We start from the raw sequence: 18,861 nt of genomic DNA, 5'->3' as shown, positions 1-18,861 counted from the left end.
TGTTCTATATAGGTTTCTTTCCTTCAGCCACAGGTTTATTCTGAAATACTTAGTTTGTTTCAGAAAAAGCTGCTGAATTGAATCTTTATGCCACAAAATGCTTTGTAATTGTTTCATTGTTATAACCTTTAAAACTAAGAGAGGGCTGGGTACGGTGACTCACGCCTTTAATCCTAGCACTCTGGGAGGCTGAGATGGGCAGATCACCTGAGGTCAGGAGTTCGAGACCAGCCTGGCCAACATGGTGAAACCCCATCTCTACTAAAAACACAAAACTTAGCTTGGCATGGTGGCGGTCACCTGTGATCCCAGCTACTCGGGAGGCTGAGGCAGGAGAATCGCTTGAACCCAGGAGGTGGAGGTTGCAGTGAGCTGTGATTGTGCCACTGCACTCCAGCCTGGCAATAGAGCAAGACTCTGTCTCAAAAATAAAATAAAATAAAACTTAAGAGAAATGAATTTCTAGATCTTTTGTAAGCATCCTATTTGAGTGGACAATTTTATATTGAATTTTGTAATTTATACTGAATAAATTTGTAAATGAAGAATTTTTCCTTTATGGTGAGCATATGGATGCCAGAACCTGCCATGCTGTATTTGTTAGGTTGCTTTATAATTCAGCAAATATAAATAAGAAATTATTAAAGAAAGTAATAATTATTTAAACTTTAACAATTTTAATTTCATTCTTTCTGTATAGTATGTTGCCCATATAATGACCCTGAAGTTAGTAAGCACCTCTGTTATGATAAGAGAAAACAAGAATATTCCAGAAATACTAAAAATTCAGATAATTGGCCTGGGCACTCAAGTATCTCAGCGACCAGGAGCACAAGCACTTAAGTAAGTTTTTAAAAACTTATTTCAATTTTTACTTTTAGTTATAGTTTTAGGCAAAAAATGTGTGTTATTCAGGTTTAAAAATGATTAGTGCCAGCTCTTTAATTTCTTTTCCTTGTATATGTCAAGATAGCCTTTTTATATTTGCTCTTGTTTTGTTGTGGAGCTGTGTGGGTACTTCATCATTTGTTCTGCCCTCCCTCCTTTCCTTTGTGAATATTTATTGGATAGTATTTAATTTATAGGTTCAATACTGTAAAAGCTGTGGACAAGTACAGTAAGTTTTTGTTTTCAAGAAATGTGTGCTATAGCTGATAAAAGATATACAAAAAAGTAATAATTCAAGAACTATATAACATTAGACAGCTCTAAGGTAAGAAGGTATTGTAAAATTAAATGCCTCATAGTTAATGCTACAAGAGCTTAGTTGTGGAAGAGAATAACTGAGCTAGGAGAAGGCCTAGGATAGCTGAATGGAAATGACTAGGAGAAGCTGGAGTGGAGTAAGAGGGTGTTAAGAGTGGCATAGAAATAGGGAGAGGAGTTCATCCATGTCGTGTGATCTTTTATTCATACAACAGTGATCAGAACTTTTACAGTATTCTAAAGTTGGCTAAAGTGAGTTTTTCATGTAGATGAAAGGAGTTAATTAAAACAACAAGAGCAGCAAACCAGATTGTGTGTGAGCAATTGAATGCCTGGCTAAGGAGGTTGAGCTTCAGCTCTGGATAATGTGCATGGATGGCCCTGGTTCTCAAAGATATTTTTAAAGGGAAATTTGAATTTTAGTCCATTAGATTACAAAAGACCTTGTCTGCATCTTTCCTTGTTCTTCATTGGATTATAGGGTAGAAGCGAAATTAGAACACTGGTATATAACAGGTTTGAGACAGCAGGATATTGTGCCATCACTTGTGGCTTCAATTGGTGACACTACATCATCCTTGCTTAAAATTAAATTTGAAACCAATCCGGAGGATAGTCCTGCTGACCAGACTCTGCTTCTTCAGTCCCAGCCTGTGGAGGTCATCTATGATGCTGTAAGTGCAAGGAGAAAGTAACTCCTTATGTAAATCATCTTATACTTCTGACATACTGTTTTCTTATTTCTCCTCTTTCATATTTAACATTTATTTACTTAATAAGTAAGTTTCCTAATAGGTTTTTCTTGTTTCAAAAGCAGTATATGTTCAGTGGCTAATTTTGATTTTTTTCATATGCAATACATTTTTCCCTACTCCAAGGTTTATTTATCTACGCCTTTGTTAAATTTAAAAAAATCTAATATACTTTTAAAAATTCTTGTTTATTTGCCAACTACTTCCAAGTTGTTACACATTTACTTCCTACTCCAGTTCTTTTTTGTGTATTTTCTCTTTTCTTTCAATGTTTGGAACAAATTCAAAGAGCTTTAGGAGTGATTAAAAGAATTTTAAATATTGTTCACAAGGGAAAAAAGCATTGATGTTTAGATGTTATTGGAAGTTCTGGCTCAGGTTCTGTATCTATGACTTTACCTTTTATTCATGCTATCTTATCCATCATCTCAAGTTAGTCATCAGTATGGATATGGTTCACTACTCATTGCATCACTTGTAGGTTCGCCCCACCTTGTTGAGATCCCTGATGTAATTTTACTTTACGATTGAAAGCTAAATAAAGTGTGTGTGTGTGGGTGGGGGGACAGCATATAAAGACTGCAGAACTCCTTATATTTTATAATTAAAAAATTTTAATTGTGGTAAAATACACATAACTCAATTTAACATCTTAACTGTTTTTAAGTTTATAGTTCAGTAGCTTTAAGTACATTCACATGGTTGAACAGCCAGTCTCCAGAACTGTTTTCATCTTGGAAAGATCTCTGATTTTTTAAAAGTTTAAATTTGGCATGTAGGTAAGAGCTGAATGGCTTTCTTCCTCTTAATTTTCTAAACTTCAAAGTGCAAGGGAATCTAATTACAGGGTAGAGAAGTAGTGTTTCATCTTCTGACTAATTGGAGGCTAAAACTAGAAGTAATGTCTGCTGCTACATCCATATGACGCTGTAGAACATACTTTACACCTTAATGATATGTGCACATTTGTTGCCTCTCCAGTAAGCTTGCTTAGGCTCTTCCTTTCTCCAGGTTCTCTTTTACTCCAAAGGGAGATGTAGTAGGACAGAATATCTTAGGAGTTCCACAGTTCAAAGCTACAGCTGTTTAGAATTGAGGTGAAACTTTGAAGTTTACAATATGGAAAGAACCATGTGTAACTTGGTTATGTTAAAAAAATTTTCTTATAGAAAACTGTCAATGCAGTGGTTGAATTCTTTCAATCAAATAAGGGATTGGATCTTGAGCAAATAACATCAGCAACATTGATGAAGCTGGAAGAAATTAAGGAGAGAACAGCTACAGGTGAAGAATTTGAGTGTCTACATAAGCATCAGCTAAGCTGAAAAATTTTGCCTACTCTAATGTAAACATTGTATTCAAAATATTATGTTGCTTTTTTTCTTTATTTTAAACTCAGGCTGTATTACAGTATAGAGTGGACATGGCTTTCTCAAAATCAAATATACCTGATAGACTGGGTGAGAAAGAGCATAATATCGGGCACAGATGATTCTTCCTGCCATTACAGTTAAGAACTCCTGCTTCAGAATGAGCTTGAGATGGAAAACAACCCTCCATCTCAGTTCTTAAGAAACTGTTAATCACACTGTGTGTGAATATAGTTTGAAAGATACTTACTTTTGTATAACATGACCTCTAAACTCAAGCCAACTATAATAATAATAAAGGAAATAATAAATTCTTCTATCCCTACATAAAATACTAGCTATGTTGGGTTTACTATACTGTGCTATAATAAGATTGTTTACCATTGACTCTATGCAGTTTTCACCTTACATGCTGAATTGAGAATCTAATTTGTGAGAAAAAGTAATACTCCTTTGTAATACTTTTCTTTTTTTTTTATTTTTTATTTTATTTTATTTTTTGAGATGGAGTCTTGCTCTTTTGCCCAGGCTGGAGTGCAGTGGCACAATCTCAGCTCGCTGCAAGCTCCACCTCCTGGGTTCATGCCATTCTCCTGCCTCAGCCTTCCAAGTAGCTGGGGCTGCAGGCGCCCGCCACCACGCCCGGCTAATTTTTTTTTTGTATTTTTAGTACAGACAGGGTTTCACCATGTTAGCCAGGATGGTCTTGATCTCCTGACCTCGTGATCTGCCTGTCTTGGCCTCCCAAAGTGCTGGGATGACAGGCGTGAGCCACCGCGCCCGACCTGTAATACTTTTCAAGTAAAACTCTTATTCTAGTTGTTAATAATATGATTACATATTTCAACTTGACCATCTAATCTGTCATTATTTCTTACGTCTTTAGGACTTACACATATTATTGAAACTCGAAAAGTCCTTGATTTAAGGATAAATCTGAAGCCTTCTTATCTAGTAGTTCCACAGACAGGTTTCCACCATGAAAAGTCAGATCTTCTGATTTTAGATTTTGGTACATTTCAGGTAGGTATATATGCATTTTTTTGTCTGCCCATCTTTGACCTGCTTGCTAGCTAACTCTCCAACAGTTTGCTGTTTTTTTCTTCAGAGTTCACTAAACTAAATGTAGACTTATTTTTTAGCCTGTGTTTCAAGCCTAGCTTGGAGTATTTTATATATGTTTTATGACTATTAAAACAAAAAACCTCCAAATTTTCTGTAGTGGTAGGGTGATTTGACAGTAAGGACTGGATTACATCTGCCTTTTCCTAATTAGAAAGAAGCATTCGTAGTTTTCATAGTTTCCAGGGCTTATACGGTGTTATTTGTTGCTTATATATTTGACAATAGGAAATTGTACATATATGAATATATATTTGTTAAACCACTGTCAGTAACTAAGTAGAGCAAGACAACTTTTGGATTTTGGATTTTGAATCTCGTAGAAAGCCAAGCCTCCAGTAAAAGGTGACAATTTCAAATATATGAGGGGACTTTGAAGTTTGTGGTAAAATGGAATTAAAAGATAAAAATAAAAAAACATAAACTTTATTTCTCAATTTAAGATCCATCAAGTCCAAGACACTTTTGTAAGTGATGGTACCAGCCATTTAGTCCATCTCTCAAGGATTGAGGGTCCTGGGAATTTAATCATGTCATTGTAGTCTTTTCTACATTACTAACTGAAGAAAAATAGGTGCTGTTTATAGATTTTTTTTTTTTTAAGATTAGGAAACCAAAAAAAGTTAGAAGAAGCCAAATTAGGACTGTAAGTTGGGCGCCTAATGATTTCTCATAGGAAATCTTACAAAACTGCCCTTATTTGATAAGAGGAAGGAGCAGAAGAAGCATTGTCGTGGTGAAGAAGGACTCTCTGGTGAAGTTTTCCTGGGTGTCTTTCTGCTAAAACTTTGGCTGACTTTGTCAAAACACTCTCACAATAAGCGGATGCTATCGTTCTTTGGGCCTCCAGAAAGTCAACAGGCAGAATGCCTGGAGCATCCCCAAAAACTGTTGCCATGACCTTTGCTCTTGACTAGTCTGCTTTTGCTTTGACTGGATCATTTTGACATCATGGTAACCATTGTTTTAATTGTGATTTGTCCTTAAGATCGTACTGGGAAAGCCATGTTTCATCTCTCTCTCTTTTTTTTTTTTTTTTTTTTTTTTGAGATGGGGTCTTGCTCTGTCACCCAGGCTGGAGTGCAGTGGCGCAATCTCTGCTCACCGCAACCTTTGCCTCCTGGGTTCAAGTGATTTTCCTGCCTCAGCCTCACAAGTATCTGGGATTACAGGCACGCACCCCCACACCTGGATAATTTTTGTATTTTTAGTAGAGATGGGGTTTCACCATGTTGGCCTGGCTGGTCTCGAACTCCTGACCTCAAGTGATCCGCTCACCTTGGCCTCCCAAAGTGCTGGGATTACAGACGTGAGCCATCTCACCCAGCCCATATTTCATCTCTTATTATAATTCTTTGAAGAAATGCTTCTGATCTTGATCGCACACTTGTTTTTAAAATTTCCATTGAAAGCTCTACCCTTGTCTGTAGCGGATTTGAGCGCACTTGTTTTGGCTTTTGTTGATTAAAAAGTTTGCTCAGCTTTAATTTTTCAGTCAGAATTGTGTAAGCTGAATCAGTTGAAATGTCTCTGGTGTTGACTGTTGTTTCTGCTGTTAATCATCGGTCCTCTTCAATTAGGGAATGAACAAGATTAAGTTTTTCTTCGCAAATTGATGTGGTCTGCCACTGTGGGCTTCATCTTCAAAATTGTCTTGACCCTTCTTAAAATTAGTTATCTATTTGTAAACTGCTAATTTCTTTGGGGCACTGTTCCCATACATTTTTCATAAAGCATTACTGATTTCACCATTCTTTCGCCCAAGCTTCAGCATAAATTTGGTATTTGTTTTTGCCTCAATTTTAGCAGAATTCATGTTGCTATTACGGGAGGGCCATTTTCAAACTGAAGCCTTAATCTTCTTAGTGACTCAAACTAGATCCTGTTCAGTCATGTTATAAAAAGTTAGTACAAGTTTCTTTTGGTACAAAACAGTTTTGAAATTCATGCATAGCTTTTTCATAATGGGCATTTTCCATCAACTTTTTGAAGATCCCTTGTATACTCCTGAATTGATCCTTGCTTCCACCAAGAAGGGGGAAAAGGCAGTACAAATTGGAGCTGAATTATAGTGGCCTAATTTTATTCCTGTGGTATAGTGCGGAGAAGGAACAAAACGCTGCTATCTAATGGTGAAGGGTGTAGGGTGGGGGTCAGGGGAGCTGGACTCTATAAGTGGCAGTAATTCCTGGGAGCCAGGAAGAGGAGGAGTTGTACATCTAGACAAGTTATTCGAGGCAGACAGCTCAAACATGAAAATGTGCTGAACACCTATTTCTCAACTTTAATAGAGATGTATGCTGAAATATTATATTGTTTACAAATAATTATCTGAAAATTAAAATGTTTATTCATTAAGAGCAGTATTTTCAATTTGTTAGGTTTTAACTAACTAAATGCAAGACTGAAACCTAACTAAAGTATGTTGATGTATGTGCTTTTCTGTTTTGGAAAAAAAAAATTGAAATTTGTCCTTCATTTTAGCTCAACAGTAAAGATCAAGGTTTACAGAAGACTACTAATTCATCTCTGGAAGAAATAATGGATAAGGCATATGACAAGTTTGATGTTGAAATAAAAAATGTACAACTACTTTTTGCAAGAGCAGGTAAACCGTTATTCAGCTTTTAGGATCTTGGGATTATGTTGGGTAGTTTGTGTAATATATGTGTATATATGTGTGCCTATATATCAACCCTGACAACCATTTTGCACACATATTCTTTTGGCCGCTTAAATAAACCATGTAGGACACTATCAGTGTAAATTACTGCAACATTTATAAACAGAAATGGAAATTTGGCTAGTTATCTTAAGATACCTAGCTCCATTTCAATCTAAGCCTATTCATAGCCTATGTTTTTGTAATGTGACTATAAAGCTGCTTAGAACACAAAATGGAAGTTGCAGTGGATTCATGTTTTTCTGTCTTACCACTTTTGGGATGACTCAATATTATTTTCCTTGCTGCCTTCATTATTAAATATTATACTATATTACCCTAGTCTTTATTTCAATAGTATTACTAGTATTATGCTGTCTACTTTTGTAGATATCTGAGAAATATATATCTACAGAATAGTAGATATAGTCTTAATATATTAAAGATAATTAATTATTTTCCAAAAGCTTTGGTGTTTTTCTATGCTTACGTAAATATTTTTGTTTTTTTAAAGACTTACTTAGTTTCTAGAAGCAATACATATTTATTAATTATCCTTGATCATAGTATCATGTTGTGGTAGGTCATTAGAGGAAAGGACAGTTATAGTCTCTATGTGCAGAGTTTATACTCTAGTAGGAGTGTTGAGATTTATTAAAACGTAAATACATAATGCTCTACTTACTTTTCATATATTAAGAGCCTGTTAATTCCTTGGAGTATTTACACAGACCATTAAAACTGCCTTTTCTTTTGTGTTTACTTAAGAATAATTGGATTATAAGTGATAAAAGATTTTCAGTCATTGTCATCAATAAAGATCTGCATAGAACTCTATTAGTTGTTGGAAAATCTGTTTTTGGGACCTTATTTGAAGAAAAGTAATTATTATACATTTTTGGTCATGACATTTTGTTTGATAAAACTCTGCTTTGCTTTGGAATTGTATCCCAAGCTGGGTGTAAATATTGTACTTAGGAACCCCATAGTTCTTTTTCTTTTTTCTTGTTTTTCCTCCTCTTTTCACTGTAATTATCAACCTTGGTCACTAATTCTGGAATTGAGGTAATAGATCCTGGGCTTTGTTTTTCCTGTTTACTTTGAAATGCAAGATGTTATGTGAACATTCTCCAAATAGAATTATTTTATATCACAGTCTTTGATCCTGTCAGTCTGTATTTAAAAAGCATAGGTTATTTAACTGATACGCTGAAAGAAGTGAAAATTGGTAATCATTGACTCTGGATTAATTTATAGTGATTTTCCATAGAATGTCTGACAATTTAAAATAATATTCATTAAAAATAATATTTATCCATGTTCCATGGCTGTTTGTAAAAATAATAAATAATATGTGAAATTATTTTTTAAAGAGGAAAACTGGAAAAAGTGTCGATTTCAGCATCCATCAACTATGCATATATTGCAACCCATGGATATTCATGTTGAGTTGGCTAAGGCCATGGTAGAAAAAGACATTAGAATGGCCAGGTAATGTATAAACTTCTTTTATATTAGAAAATCAACAGGTGAAATATGTCTGCATCAGTCGCTAGAATTTAAGGAAGCAAAGATAGATTTCTATGGGAGACAGAAAAAATGGTTATTCCAATTTGCAGCAGAAATACATTTTTAAGAAAATGTATATTTGAATTATACATCAACACTTATTTCAGAAATATTTGGACTTTTACATTCTGTAAAAGTTGATGGTTCATGTTTTTGAATGAATCGAATCCAATGCTTAATATCAACAAAATAAAATCTTCGAAAACATTAGAGGCTCTTTTGATAATGAAATCCCATATAATCCTGAGAAAAATCAAAGGACATAAAAATAGAAAATTAATTTTGAATTTAAGTAGACAGTTATGAAATGTTTATACTGTTTTTAAAAAACAGCTATATTGAAATATAGTTGATGTTCAATAAGCTGCATCCATTTAAAGTTTACAGTTTGATAAATATTGCCTTAGCTATATAGCCGTGAAACCATCATCACGATTAAGACAATGAACACACCATCTCCAAAAGTGTCCTTGTTCCCCCTTTGTATTCCTTTCTTTCCTTCCCTACTTAAATTTCTCTTCCCCCAGTCCCTGGACAACATTGGTCTGCTTTCTGACACTATAGATTTGTTAGAATTTTCTAGAATTTTATATAAATAGAATGTTAGACTTTTAACTTTTTTGTTTAACATCTTTAATTTAACATAATTAATTTAAGATTCATTCAGGTTGTATGTATCAGTTTATTGATACCCTTTATTCAGCATAATTAATTTGAGATTCATTCATGTTGTATGTATCAGTCGTTCACTGATACCCTTTATCAGGTGGATGTTAAACCAACTTTTCATTACCGATTAACGTCACTTGGTAATGATGAACATCCCTAATCCAAAGACCAAAAATTTGAAATGCTCCAAAATTTGAAACTTTTTGAGAGTCAACATGATGACACATGTGGAAAATTCTGCACATAAGTTCTTAACACAAGCTTCGTTTCTTGCACAAAATTATTAAAAATTTTGTATAAAATTACCTTCAAACTGTGTGTACAAGGTATGAATGAAACATAAATCAATTTCATGTTTAGACTTGGGTCCTATCTGCAGGATATCTCATTATGTAATACAAATATTCCCAAATCTTAAATACTTCTTGCCCCATTTCTGATAAGGGATACTCAACCCATATGTATTATTTTTAAAAATATTTTTGGACTTGTTTTGCCAAAATTTTTTTACAAAGTTTTATATTTGTGTTAGTGAGGGATATTGGTCTTTGCTTTTCTTGTTTTGGTATCAGGATAATGATGTTGGCCTCATGCATTGAGTTTTCTGGAAGGTACTGTGTAGAACTAGTATTATTTCTTCCTAAAATGCTAGGTAGAATTCACCGGTAAAGTTGTCTGGTCCTGGAGTTTTCATTTTGAGAGGTATTTAACTACAAATTCATGTTTTTTCATAGATATAGGGCTAGATTATCTATTCTTCTGTATGATCTGTATGTTCCAAGTGTTTTGAGTTTGTGTGTTTTAAGGAATTTGTCCATCTTAGTTGTTGAATGTATTGGCATAAAACTGTTCATAATGCTTTCCTCTTACCTATTTAATACACGAAGAATCTGTAGTGATGTTATTTCTTTTAGTCCTGATGTTAGTAATTTGTGCCTTTTCTATTTTTCTCCTGATCACTGTGATCAGAGGTTTATCAATTTTGTTGATCTTCTGGGAGACCCAGCTATTGGTTTCCATCATCTTCTCTCTTTTGATTCTTTTTTTTCCCTGATTTCCTCTCTGATATTATTTCTTTCTTTTACTTACTTTGGATTTCATTTGCTTTTCAGTCCTAGTTTCTTAAGGTAGAAGCTGAGGTCACTGATTTGAGACCTTAGTTTTTTTCCAATATAGGCATTTAGTGCTTTATATTTCCCTCTCTATAGTGCTTTACTGTACCCCAGTGTGGCATCCAGCAATTAGGCATCTGTCAGCTTGAGCTGTTCACAGCTTAGTCAGGAAGCCAAAGATAAACAACAACAGCTAGAAAGAGCTTTATGACTAGCTGCCACAGGCTATTGAGACAAATAAACCTGAGGCAATTAGATTGAGTAGGGAAACAGAATAGAAGCACCTGCCAAAAAGTAAGCAACTGATAAAAGCACAGTGGTGATTCGTAGTGAGTAAAACAGATGTCCTCATGGAGCTGACATTTTAATCAGAGGAGACATAAACAAATATAAATGTGATATGTCAGGTGCTGCCAAGTGCTATATATAGAAAGAAATAAAGCAAGGCAATGGGATAGAGAGTGATGAGGTTAAATACTCTTTGATGTTTATAATAAGAATCTTTGATACCAGGAAGTAGTGTTTTGGTTTTGAAAGGTAGAGAATTGTGTTTGGAAAGATTTTCATAAAAATTAGTTAAGTTAAAGAGGTTTGGCTACTTAAGAGGGATATGTTGAAATTATCTGAAAACTTAGCTAACATAGAACTTCCCATTTCCTGACAATGTTGTGTAAATGAGGCATTAGTGTAATTAGATTAAAACATGTCAAAAGTTTAGGCATGTTTTAATCTAATTACATTAATGCAATTCTTTCCCTCGTTTGTAATGTAGAGATGCTGACTTAAAACCACTGAATTGTATTTTTAGATTTAAAGTGTCAGGAGGACTTCCTTTGATGCATGTGAGAATTTCTGACCAGAAGATGAAAGATGTGCTATATTTGATGAACAGTATACCTTTGCCACAGAAATCATCAGCCCAGTCTCCAGAGAGACAGGTAAATAGATACGATAAAATGTATAACTCTATTTTTATTGTTTTAGAGCAGTGATGAAAAGTCAGTTTCAGGGCAAGGTTTATAAGTGAAAGGACCAAAAGTACAGAAATGAAAGTAAAATGTCTTTCAAATTTATAATGTGTTTTAAATAAAGCTAGAGGGGAAAAAAACTAACAAAAATCTTCTTTAGAATCTTGCAAATAAAACAATTGATATAAAATTTTCTTATATGTTAGACTTATAAGTTCTAGATCACTTTAATTGAAATTGATCTTTACACAGTAGAAATGTTGGATATCTACTTTGAAATGAAATTTGATAAAGCCAGCTCATGGTGATACCATGTGCCAAGGCTTTACACAGTAGAAATGTTGGATTTCTACTTTGAAATGAAATTTGATAAAGCTAGCTCATGGTGATACCATGTGCCAAGGCTTTACACAGTAGAAATGTTGGATTTCTACTTTGAAATGAAATTTGATAAAGCCAGCTCATGGTGATACCATGTGCCAAGGACCTATAAAAAAGATGTACTTTAATATTATAATAGACAGAATGTAAATGATATACAGTAATAATAGACTAACTTACTAGAGCTGCGCTTAGTTTTGTCCTTGTAGATGTGGGTGGTAGACTTAATAATTTGTAAATTCTAGCCAATTATTAGTTGATTACACAGTATATCTTGTTGGAAGATTTGTATATTGTGTTATATTGTGTGTATGTGTCTTTCCATATCTCTTTATCCTCTATTACTTTTTAGTCTTCCTCTCATTTATGACATTTAATCCTGCTAAGTCATCCTTTTTAAGAAAACTTTTTGTATTCTTTGCTAGGTATCCTCAATTCCTATTATTTCAGGTGGGACAAAAGGTCTACTTGGTACTTCACTGTTGCTAGACACTGTGGAATCAGGTAAGGAAAGTAAAATACTCTTTCTCTGTTAAATTAAGCCTATATATTGTTATACAGAGATAACATTTTCAGAAAATAAGGGCAATCTGAAAGTGCTGTAGTAATTTACTGGTTTTAGTTCTAGTTGTGCTACATTAGTGTGACTTTGAGTCTCTTATCCCCTTTAAGCCCAAGTTTCTGTCTTCGTTGGACAAATGAAGGGTTTTTTTTTGTAGTTGACAATGCTTACTTAAGATTCTAAATAAACTACTTTTTTTGGCCCCAATCTCTACGTGAGCTTTTCTCTAGCTTTGACCTAATTGATCTGTTTTAATTTTGAACTAGAATGTAAGCTTCATCAGGACAGGACCATGTCTATCCTGGTCATTCTGGTATCTTTACTGGCCGGCACAGCCTGATACGTGGTAGATAATGCCCAATAAATATTTTGTTGAATATTGAGTGAATGAACTATAGGGAAAAACAGAACCATCGAAGAAAAGAACATAGTGCTATTTTATTTCAAACATGATTATTACATGTCAGGTTGAGTCACTTGGTAGAAGTTTAAAAAAGGCAGCTATTCTGATGCTGAATATGAAGATTATATCTAATAAATGAATTTCACTTTTTAGAGATTTAGATTTGAGTGTTTCATGCAGTTTTCAATGTACATTGTCTCAGATCAAATAAATGTCTTTTTCCTTTAGAGTCTGATGATGAGTATTTTGATGCTGAAGATGGAGAACCACAGACTTGTAAAAGTATGAAAGGATCAGAACTTAAAAAAGCTGCAGAGGTCCCAAATGAGGAGCTCATCAATCTTCTACTCAAGTTTGAAATTAAAGAAGTATGTGCTTTTTTGTCTATAAATAGATACATTCTGGCTGTCACTATCTTGTAAGCTATCCTCAAGCTAGACCCAAATGTCAAGTATATTAAAAATGTGGTACTCTGTCTTTCCTGCTGCCCAACACACATGCACATACACACTCTCACACACACTCTTTCTCTCTCACACACACAGAGATTTTTAAAAATGAAATGCTTTTAAAAAAACTGATGTAAGAATGATCTGTGGCATATCTAATTTATTCTGGAAGAGCTTAGACTTTTAATTAGAACTTACTTTTCTGCAGAAAATTTTTATGACATGCCTACTTTAATTTTTTAAACTTTTCACTTTTAAGCTAAATAATATTGCTCATTATCATGTTTATGATTTGGAAAAATGTAAACAACCTAAATTTCCAACATACGTTTACAGCCTTTAAAAGTCATGTGGTAAAAGGAGACATGGAGAGATGTTCACAGTATGTCATTATTTGGGAAAACAAAAAGATTATAATACCAAAGATATTATGATTCCATTTGAAGTTATATTTATATGTTTTCTTTGATAAATGACAGACAGTGTTCATCTCTGCGTGGTGAGATTACAGGTTTTTATATATGCCTGCTTACTTTTACATGTATTCCAGATTTCTATAAAAAATTTGTCTTGCTTTGATAATAAAACAAAAAGGATAGAAAATGGAGATGTTCCTTATTGACTGTTTCATGTGCCATAGTGAGAGCATGTCCTAAAATATAATGTCAGAAATACTACATTTTAGCTGTGTGTACAAACCTAAGTATTATTGGTATTTGTTTAGAGAAAGGTATGTTCTTTACTGTTAGCCTTCTTCAACTTCTCTCTTTCTCCATACTACATCCAAAATATCATTAAATCCCATGACCCTAACTTCAAAATGCATTCAGATGATTGCTCTTCCTTTCTGCTGCTACTGTACTGTCCAAGTCACTAATCTTCTTGCCTGGATTATTTTGCAATAGCCTCTTAACTGTCTTTGCTTCCATCAGGTACTCTGTTTTGTCATTTGCCAGATTGCTCCTTTAAAAGTGAATGTCAGGCCGGGCATGGTGGCTCACACCTGTAATCCCAGCACTTTGGGAGCCCGAGGTGGGTGGATCATCTGAGGTCAGGAGTTCAAGACGAGCCTGGGCAACATGGTGAAACCCCATCACTACTAAAAATACAAAATTAGCCAGGCGTGGTGGTGGGCACCTGTAATCCCAGCTGCTCAGGAGGCTGAGGCAGGAGAATTGCTTGAACCTGGGAGGTAAAGGTTGCAGTGAGCTGAGACTGCACCACTGCACTCCAGCCTAGGTGACAGAGCAAGACTTTGTCTCTAAAATAAAATAAAGTAAAATAAAAATAAAAGGGAATGTCAGATCATGTTACTACTCTGCTCAATATCCTCCACTGACTTCAAATGTCACTAAAAGTAAAGGACTAAGTCCTTTCCATGGCCTACAAGGCCTTACATTTGTAACACCTCATATGACTGGCCAGTTCTTTCCTGCCTTGCTCATTCTGCTTCAGCCATATTCCATCTATCCCTTCAATAGGTATTGATCATGTGCCATTATTACCAGACATTATTTTAGATACTGGAAAATAGCAGTGAGTTAAGTTCTTGCTGCATGGAGCTTACACTTGTCTTATGTTTTTCCTTCTGTATACCAAAGCACATTCTTTGTGCTTGCTATTTCCTTTGCCTGGAACACTCTTTTCCTGCATGGCTTGATTTTTTTTTTCTTTTTTTAACTTACTTCAGGTATTTGTTCAGTTGTCATCTTATTGGAAAGATCTGACCACCCAAGACAAGACAGCAACCTTCATTTTCTCCAACTTTCCCTAGAATGTAAACTTCATGGTGATAAAGAATGTCTTAATTTGTTTTCTGTTACTATAACAGAATACCCCAGCCTCCCAAGAGGCTGGGATTACAGGCACATACCACCACACCCAGCTAATGTTTTGCATTTTTTGTGGAGATTCGGTTTCACTATGTTGCCCAGGCTGGTCTTGAACTCTCGGGCTCAAGTGATCTGCCTGCCTTGGCCTCCCAAAGTGCTGGGATTACAGGCATGAGCCACCGCACTTGGCCTCTTCTTTAAGTATTTTTAAAGTGTTACCTAAGTATGTAATTATAACATCTGCTAATAATAATATTTTTTGCCTTTTTTCTGTATTTATATTATTCTGGTTATTATTGCTGCCTATCAAGTTAAATAGCTTAAAACAACTATTTTATTTTGCTTACAGGTTTGTGGGTTAGGAAGTTTGGAAGGGCTCAACTGGGTAATTTTGTGTATAGTCTTTCATTTGGTTGCATTCTGATGTTGACTGGGGCTGCAGTCATCTGAAGCCTCAAGCTGGATGTCCATGTGGCTCACTTATGAGGCTTGCAATTGATACTGGCTATTGGCTGGGAGCTCAGCTGGGACTATTGACTGAAACACCTACTTATGGCCTCTCAGCATGGTAAAAGCCGTGGTAGTCTGAGTAGTTGAACTTTTTACATGGTAGCTGGCTTCCCCCAGTATGAGTGTTCCCAGGTAGGAGTTTCATGGTCTTTTTTGACACCGGAAGTGCTTATAGTATCAGTTCCTTTCTACTATATTGATTTAAGCAGTCACAAGCCTGCCCATATTCAAAGGGTGGAGACAAAGATCTACACCTTTTGATTAGAATATCAAAAGCACTTACATCTTTTAAAAATTACCACGTTTTATTTTTTATTGGCTAAATATACACGCTATAATTTCCAGAGTTAACTTAAATAGTAGTATGATAGAGAACATCTTGTCTTACTTTCTACTTTATTGGGGATGCTTTAAAAAAAATTACTAAACATGATTTTTGCTTTGAAATACAGGTTTAAGAAAATCATATTTAGGAAGAATCTATACATTCCTATTTTACTAAATTAGAAAAAGTAAACAATGAAGTTAAATTCTGTCATGATTTTTTTATAAATGTATTTATATTCTCAACAATAGAATTTAAGTTTTGTAATTTCCAATTATATTAAATTGCTATGGTGGCAGAAGGATATGAGCAAAGTTACTATTCTCATGGTGATGTGTATGGAGAAAGATTTTGTTTTCATTATTTTAAGTATGATTCAGACTTCTTATCAACTTTTCATTGACTCTAATTCTTTTAGGTGATTTTGGAATTCACTAAACAGCAGAAAGAAGAAGATACAATTCTAGTATTTAATGTTACTCAGTTAGGAACAGAGGCCACAGTGAGAACATTTGACTTAACTGCGGTATCTTATTTAAAGAAAATCAGCTTGGATTATCATGAAATTGAAGGTAATACCCATAAAAATAGAAATAATAGCCTATAATAAAGATAGGACTTTTGAGTATCTGAAACACTTTCATTTATATTGTATTTATAATAAATAATAGCTACACTGTTCTAAGCACTTTACAAGTAATAACTCATTTAATCCTTATAGCAGTGCTATGGGGTAGGCAGTGTTATAATCTATGGTTTAAATGTAAGTAAACTGAGGCACAGACTGATTGTATTAATATAATTTACTAATCGTCACAGGGCTAGTAATTGACTGAACCATGATTAAAACCCTGGAAATCTGGCCCTAGGGTCTGTGCTCTTAATTAATATTACCTTTTGCCTCAGAGAGTCTCTAAAAATCCCCTTGATATGGGGAATATTATTCCTGTTTTATAAACAAAGGCTAAATAAAGATTAAGTGGCTTAAGATTAATATCCTGTATTTAATGAATGACAAAACTTAAGAGTTTATCTCTGATCATATGTTATTGAAGGCCTTGTTCTTTCTATTAAATAGTATTCATATACCACAAGAAACAGCAGATTATAAAAATAAAAATGATAGGATGTAAAGTTAGTTCTTTCAGAAACTCTGATTGTCATATACCACAAGAAACACCAGGTTATAAAAATAAAAATGATAGGATGTAAAGTTAGTTCTTTCAGAAACTCTGATTGTTTATTCATTTCAGTGTATGTATTGTTTGCTCAGGTATTTGAGGCATGTAGGAATGGACAAATCTACAGTAATTAAAATCCCCTAATATTTCCCTAATGCTTTAGTCAAATGCAGTCGTCCCTTGGTACCTGTGGGGCATTGATTCTGGGACTTCTGTGGGTACCAAAATCCATGGTGCTCAAGTTCCTTATATAAAATGGCATTGTATTTTCGTATAACCTATGCATAGCCTTCCATATACTTTAAATCTCTAGATTACTTCTAATACCTAATACATTGTAAATGTAAAATAGTTGTTACACCATGTTGATTTTAAAAATTTTTGTATTTTTAATTTTTTATTGTTGTTTTTAATTTTTTTTAATATTTCAATCTGAAGTTGGTTTATACTATGGGTTGGAATCCTTGGATACAGAACACTGACTGTATAAAGACCTATGTTTTATAACTTTTTAATAGTTGAAACTAAAATCTCAATTTAGAAGAAAAATATTTTATGTTAGTAATTTCTATAGGACCTGTGTTAAGATAAGGTTTACATTATTGTCTTGAGGGAAAAATATAAATAATAATTTTTCTAGGCTATTTTTTCCTTTAGTGAAGGTTATGCCCTTGGAAGTCAAGGGAAAATTTTAAGCTCTCTCAGAAGCAAGAGTTAAAGAATTGCAAATAACAAAAGATGGATAAAATGGTGGACAAATTACTTCTCCTTCCACAGCTTTTGGAGGCAGTTCCTTGGTACATCTACCTCAGGATATAAAGGATATCTGGTAGTACCTGTTGTTTTTAAGTTAAAAAGGAGTTTAACAGTTCTCTCTTAAGGAAAAAAAACAAAAACAAAGCTTTCCTCTTTTAAGTCACCTCTCACAGTTTAAACAAAAGGAAATTATTTAAATTTCTTTAATAGAAGTGAAATAAATTATTTGTCAGAATTTTAGAAGTCACCTGTGAAATCAGGTGAAAATAAATATGCATGTTTTTAAGTAAGTTGGATGTCAGAGGTAACAATTTGGATTGGTTAATTTCTTCAACAGTGATGGCCTTTGTATTTAATAACTATGACAATATGCAAAGATTTTCTTTTAAAGCTTAATTAACAAATTTTAAAAAATCTAAAATGTTTCAAATGACAAAAGAGCAATTTATTTGAAACACTTTTTTTTCCTTTTTCTTTAATCTAGGATCCAAAAAGAAGCCCCTTCACTTGATTAGCTCTTCTGACAAACCTGGATTAGATCTTTTGAAAGTGGAGTATATTAAGGTAAGGGCTATAGAATGATTATATATTTATTGTTTACTCCAAACTATTTCTCTGGAAGGAAAAATATGACAGTAAGTTACTAATGGCTCTGGATGTGTATCACAGTTTCTAATTAGAGGGAAATCTGTTTCTTTTTTCATTTGTACACCTTCTTTTCTTTCACTTAAGTACGGGGCTATTATTATACAAAGTCACTAAACTTCTTGTTCCCAGAGATGGAAGCCTGGGATGAAGTAGGTACCATTTGTCTTCTAGGGCATACCCACATACCTGTACTGATTATAGGTCATATATAGGTGACATTTGGCTGAGTATCCTGCATCAAAAAGGATAAAGTCATATTAAATTGGGTTCAGAAGACAAATGCCATGAATAGGAAGGGCCACAAAAATATTTCGTATGAGAAACACTGAAGGAACTGATGGTATTTAGCTGCCTTCAAGATGAGTCGATTTGTTTAATCAGTCA

General features: G+C 34.1%; 1 protein-coding gene across 18 annotated transcripts in view; it reads left to right on the top strand.

Annotated features, from left to right (window-relative positions):
- VPS13C (vacuolar protein sorting 13 homolog C) overlaps nt 1-18,861 on the top strand; it is a 202,616-nt gene that overhangs the window by 75,741 nt on the left and 108,014 nt on the right. For 17 of the 18 annotated variants that reach the window (XR_010151392.1, XR_010151394.1, XR_010151393.1 and 14 more), the window contains 11 exons: nt 701-843; nt 1,688-1,880; nt 3,128-3,242; nt 4,215-4,351; nt 6,935-7,058; nt 8,486-8,603; nt 11,271-11,400; nt 12,237-12,315; nt 13,005-13,144; nt 16,311-16,464; nt 18,314-18,393. Coding sequence is in view for 15 of the 18 variants with exons in the window: in XM_054666973.2 (XP_054522948.1) it covers nt 701-843; nt 1,688-1,880; nt 3,128-3,242; nt 4,215-4,351; nt 6,935-7,058; nt 8,486-8,603; nt 11,271-11,400; nt 12,237-12,315; nt 13,005-13,144; nt 16,311-16,464; nt 18,314-18,393 (1,413 nt within the window). In the remaining 3 variants the exon portion in view is untranslated. Of the gene's footprint in view, nt 1-700; nt 844-1,687; nt 1,881-3,127; nt 3,304-4,214; nt 4,352-6,934; nt 7,059-8,485; nt 8,604-11,270; nt 11,401-12,236; nt 12,316-13,004; nt 13,145-16,310; nt 16,465-18,313; nt 18,394-18,861 lie in introns of all 18 variants that reach the window. The other variant, XM_063794167.1, reaches the window with a different exon arrangement.

The sequence above is a fragment of the Pan troglodytes genome, chromosome 16 (assembly GCF_028858775.2).
Source record: "Pan troglodytes isolate AG18354 chromosome 16, NHGRI_mPanTro3-v2.0_pri, whole genome shotgun sequence".
In the NCBI taxonomy this organism is placed as follows: domain Eukaryota; kingdom Metazoa; phylum Chordata; class Mammalia; order Primates; family Hominidae; genus Pan; species Pan troglodytes.
The sequence above is the reverse complement of the archived record's forward strand: the minus strand, read 5'-3'. Positions and strand labels throughout refer to the sequence as shown.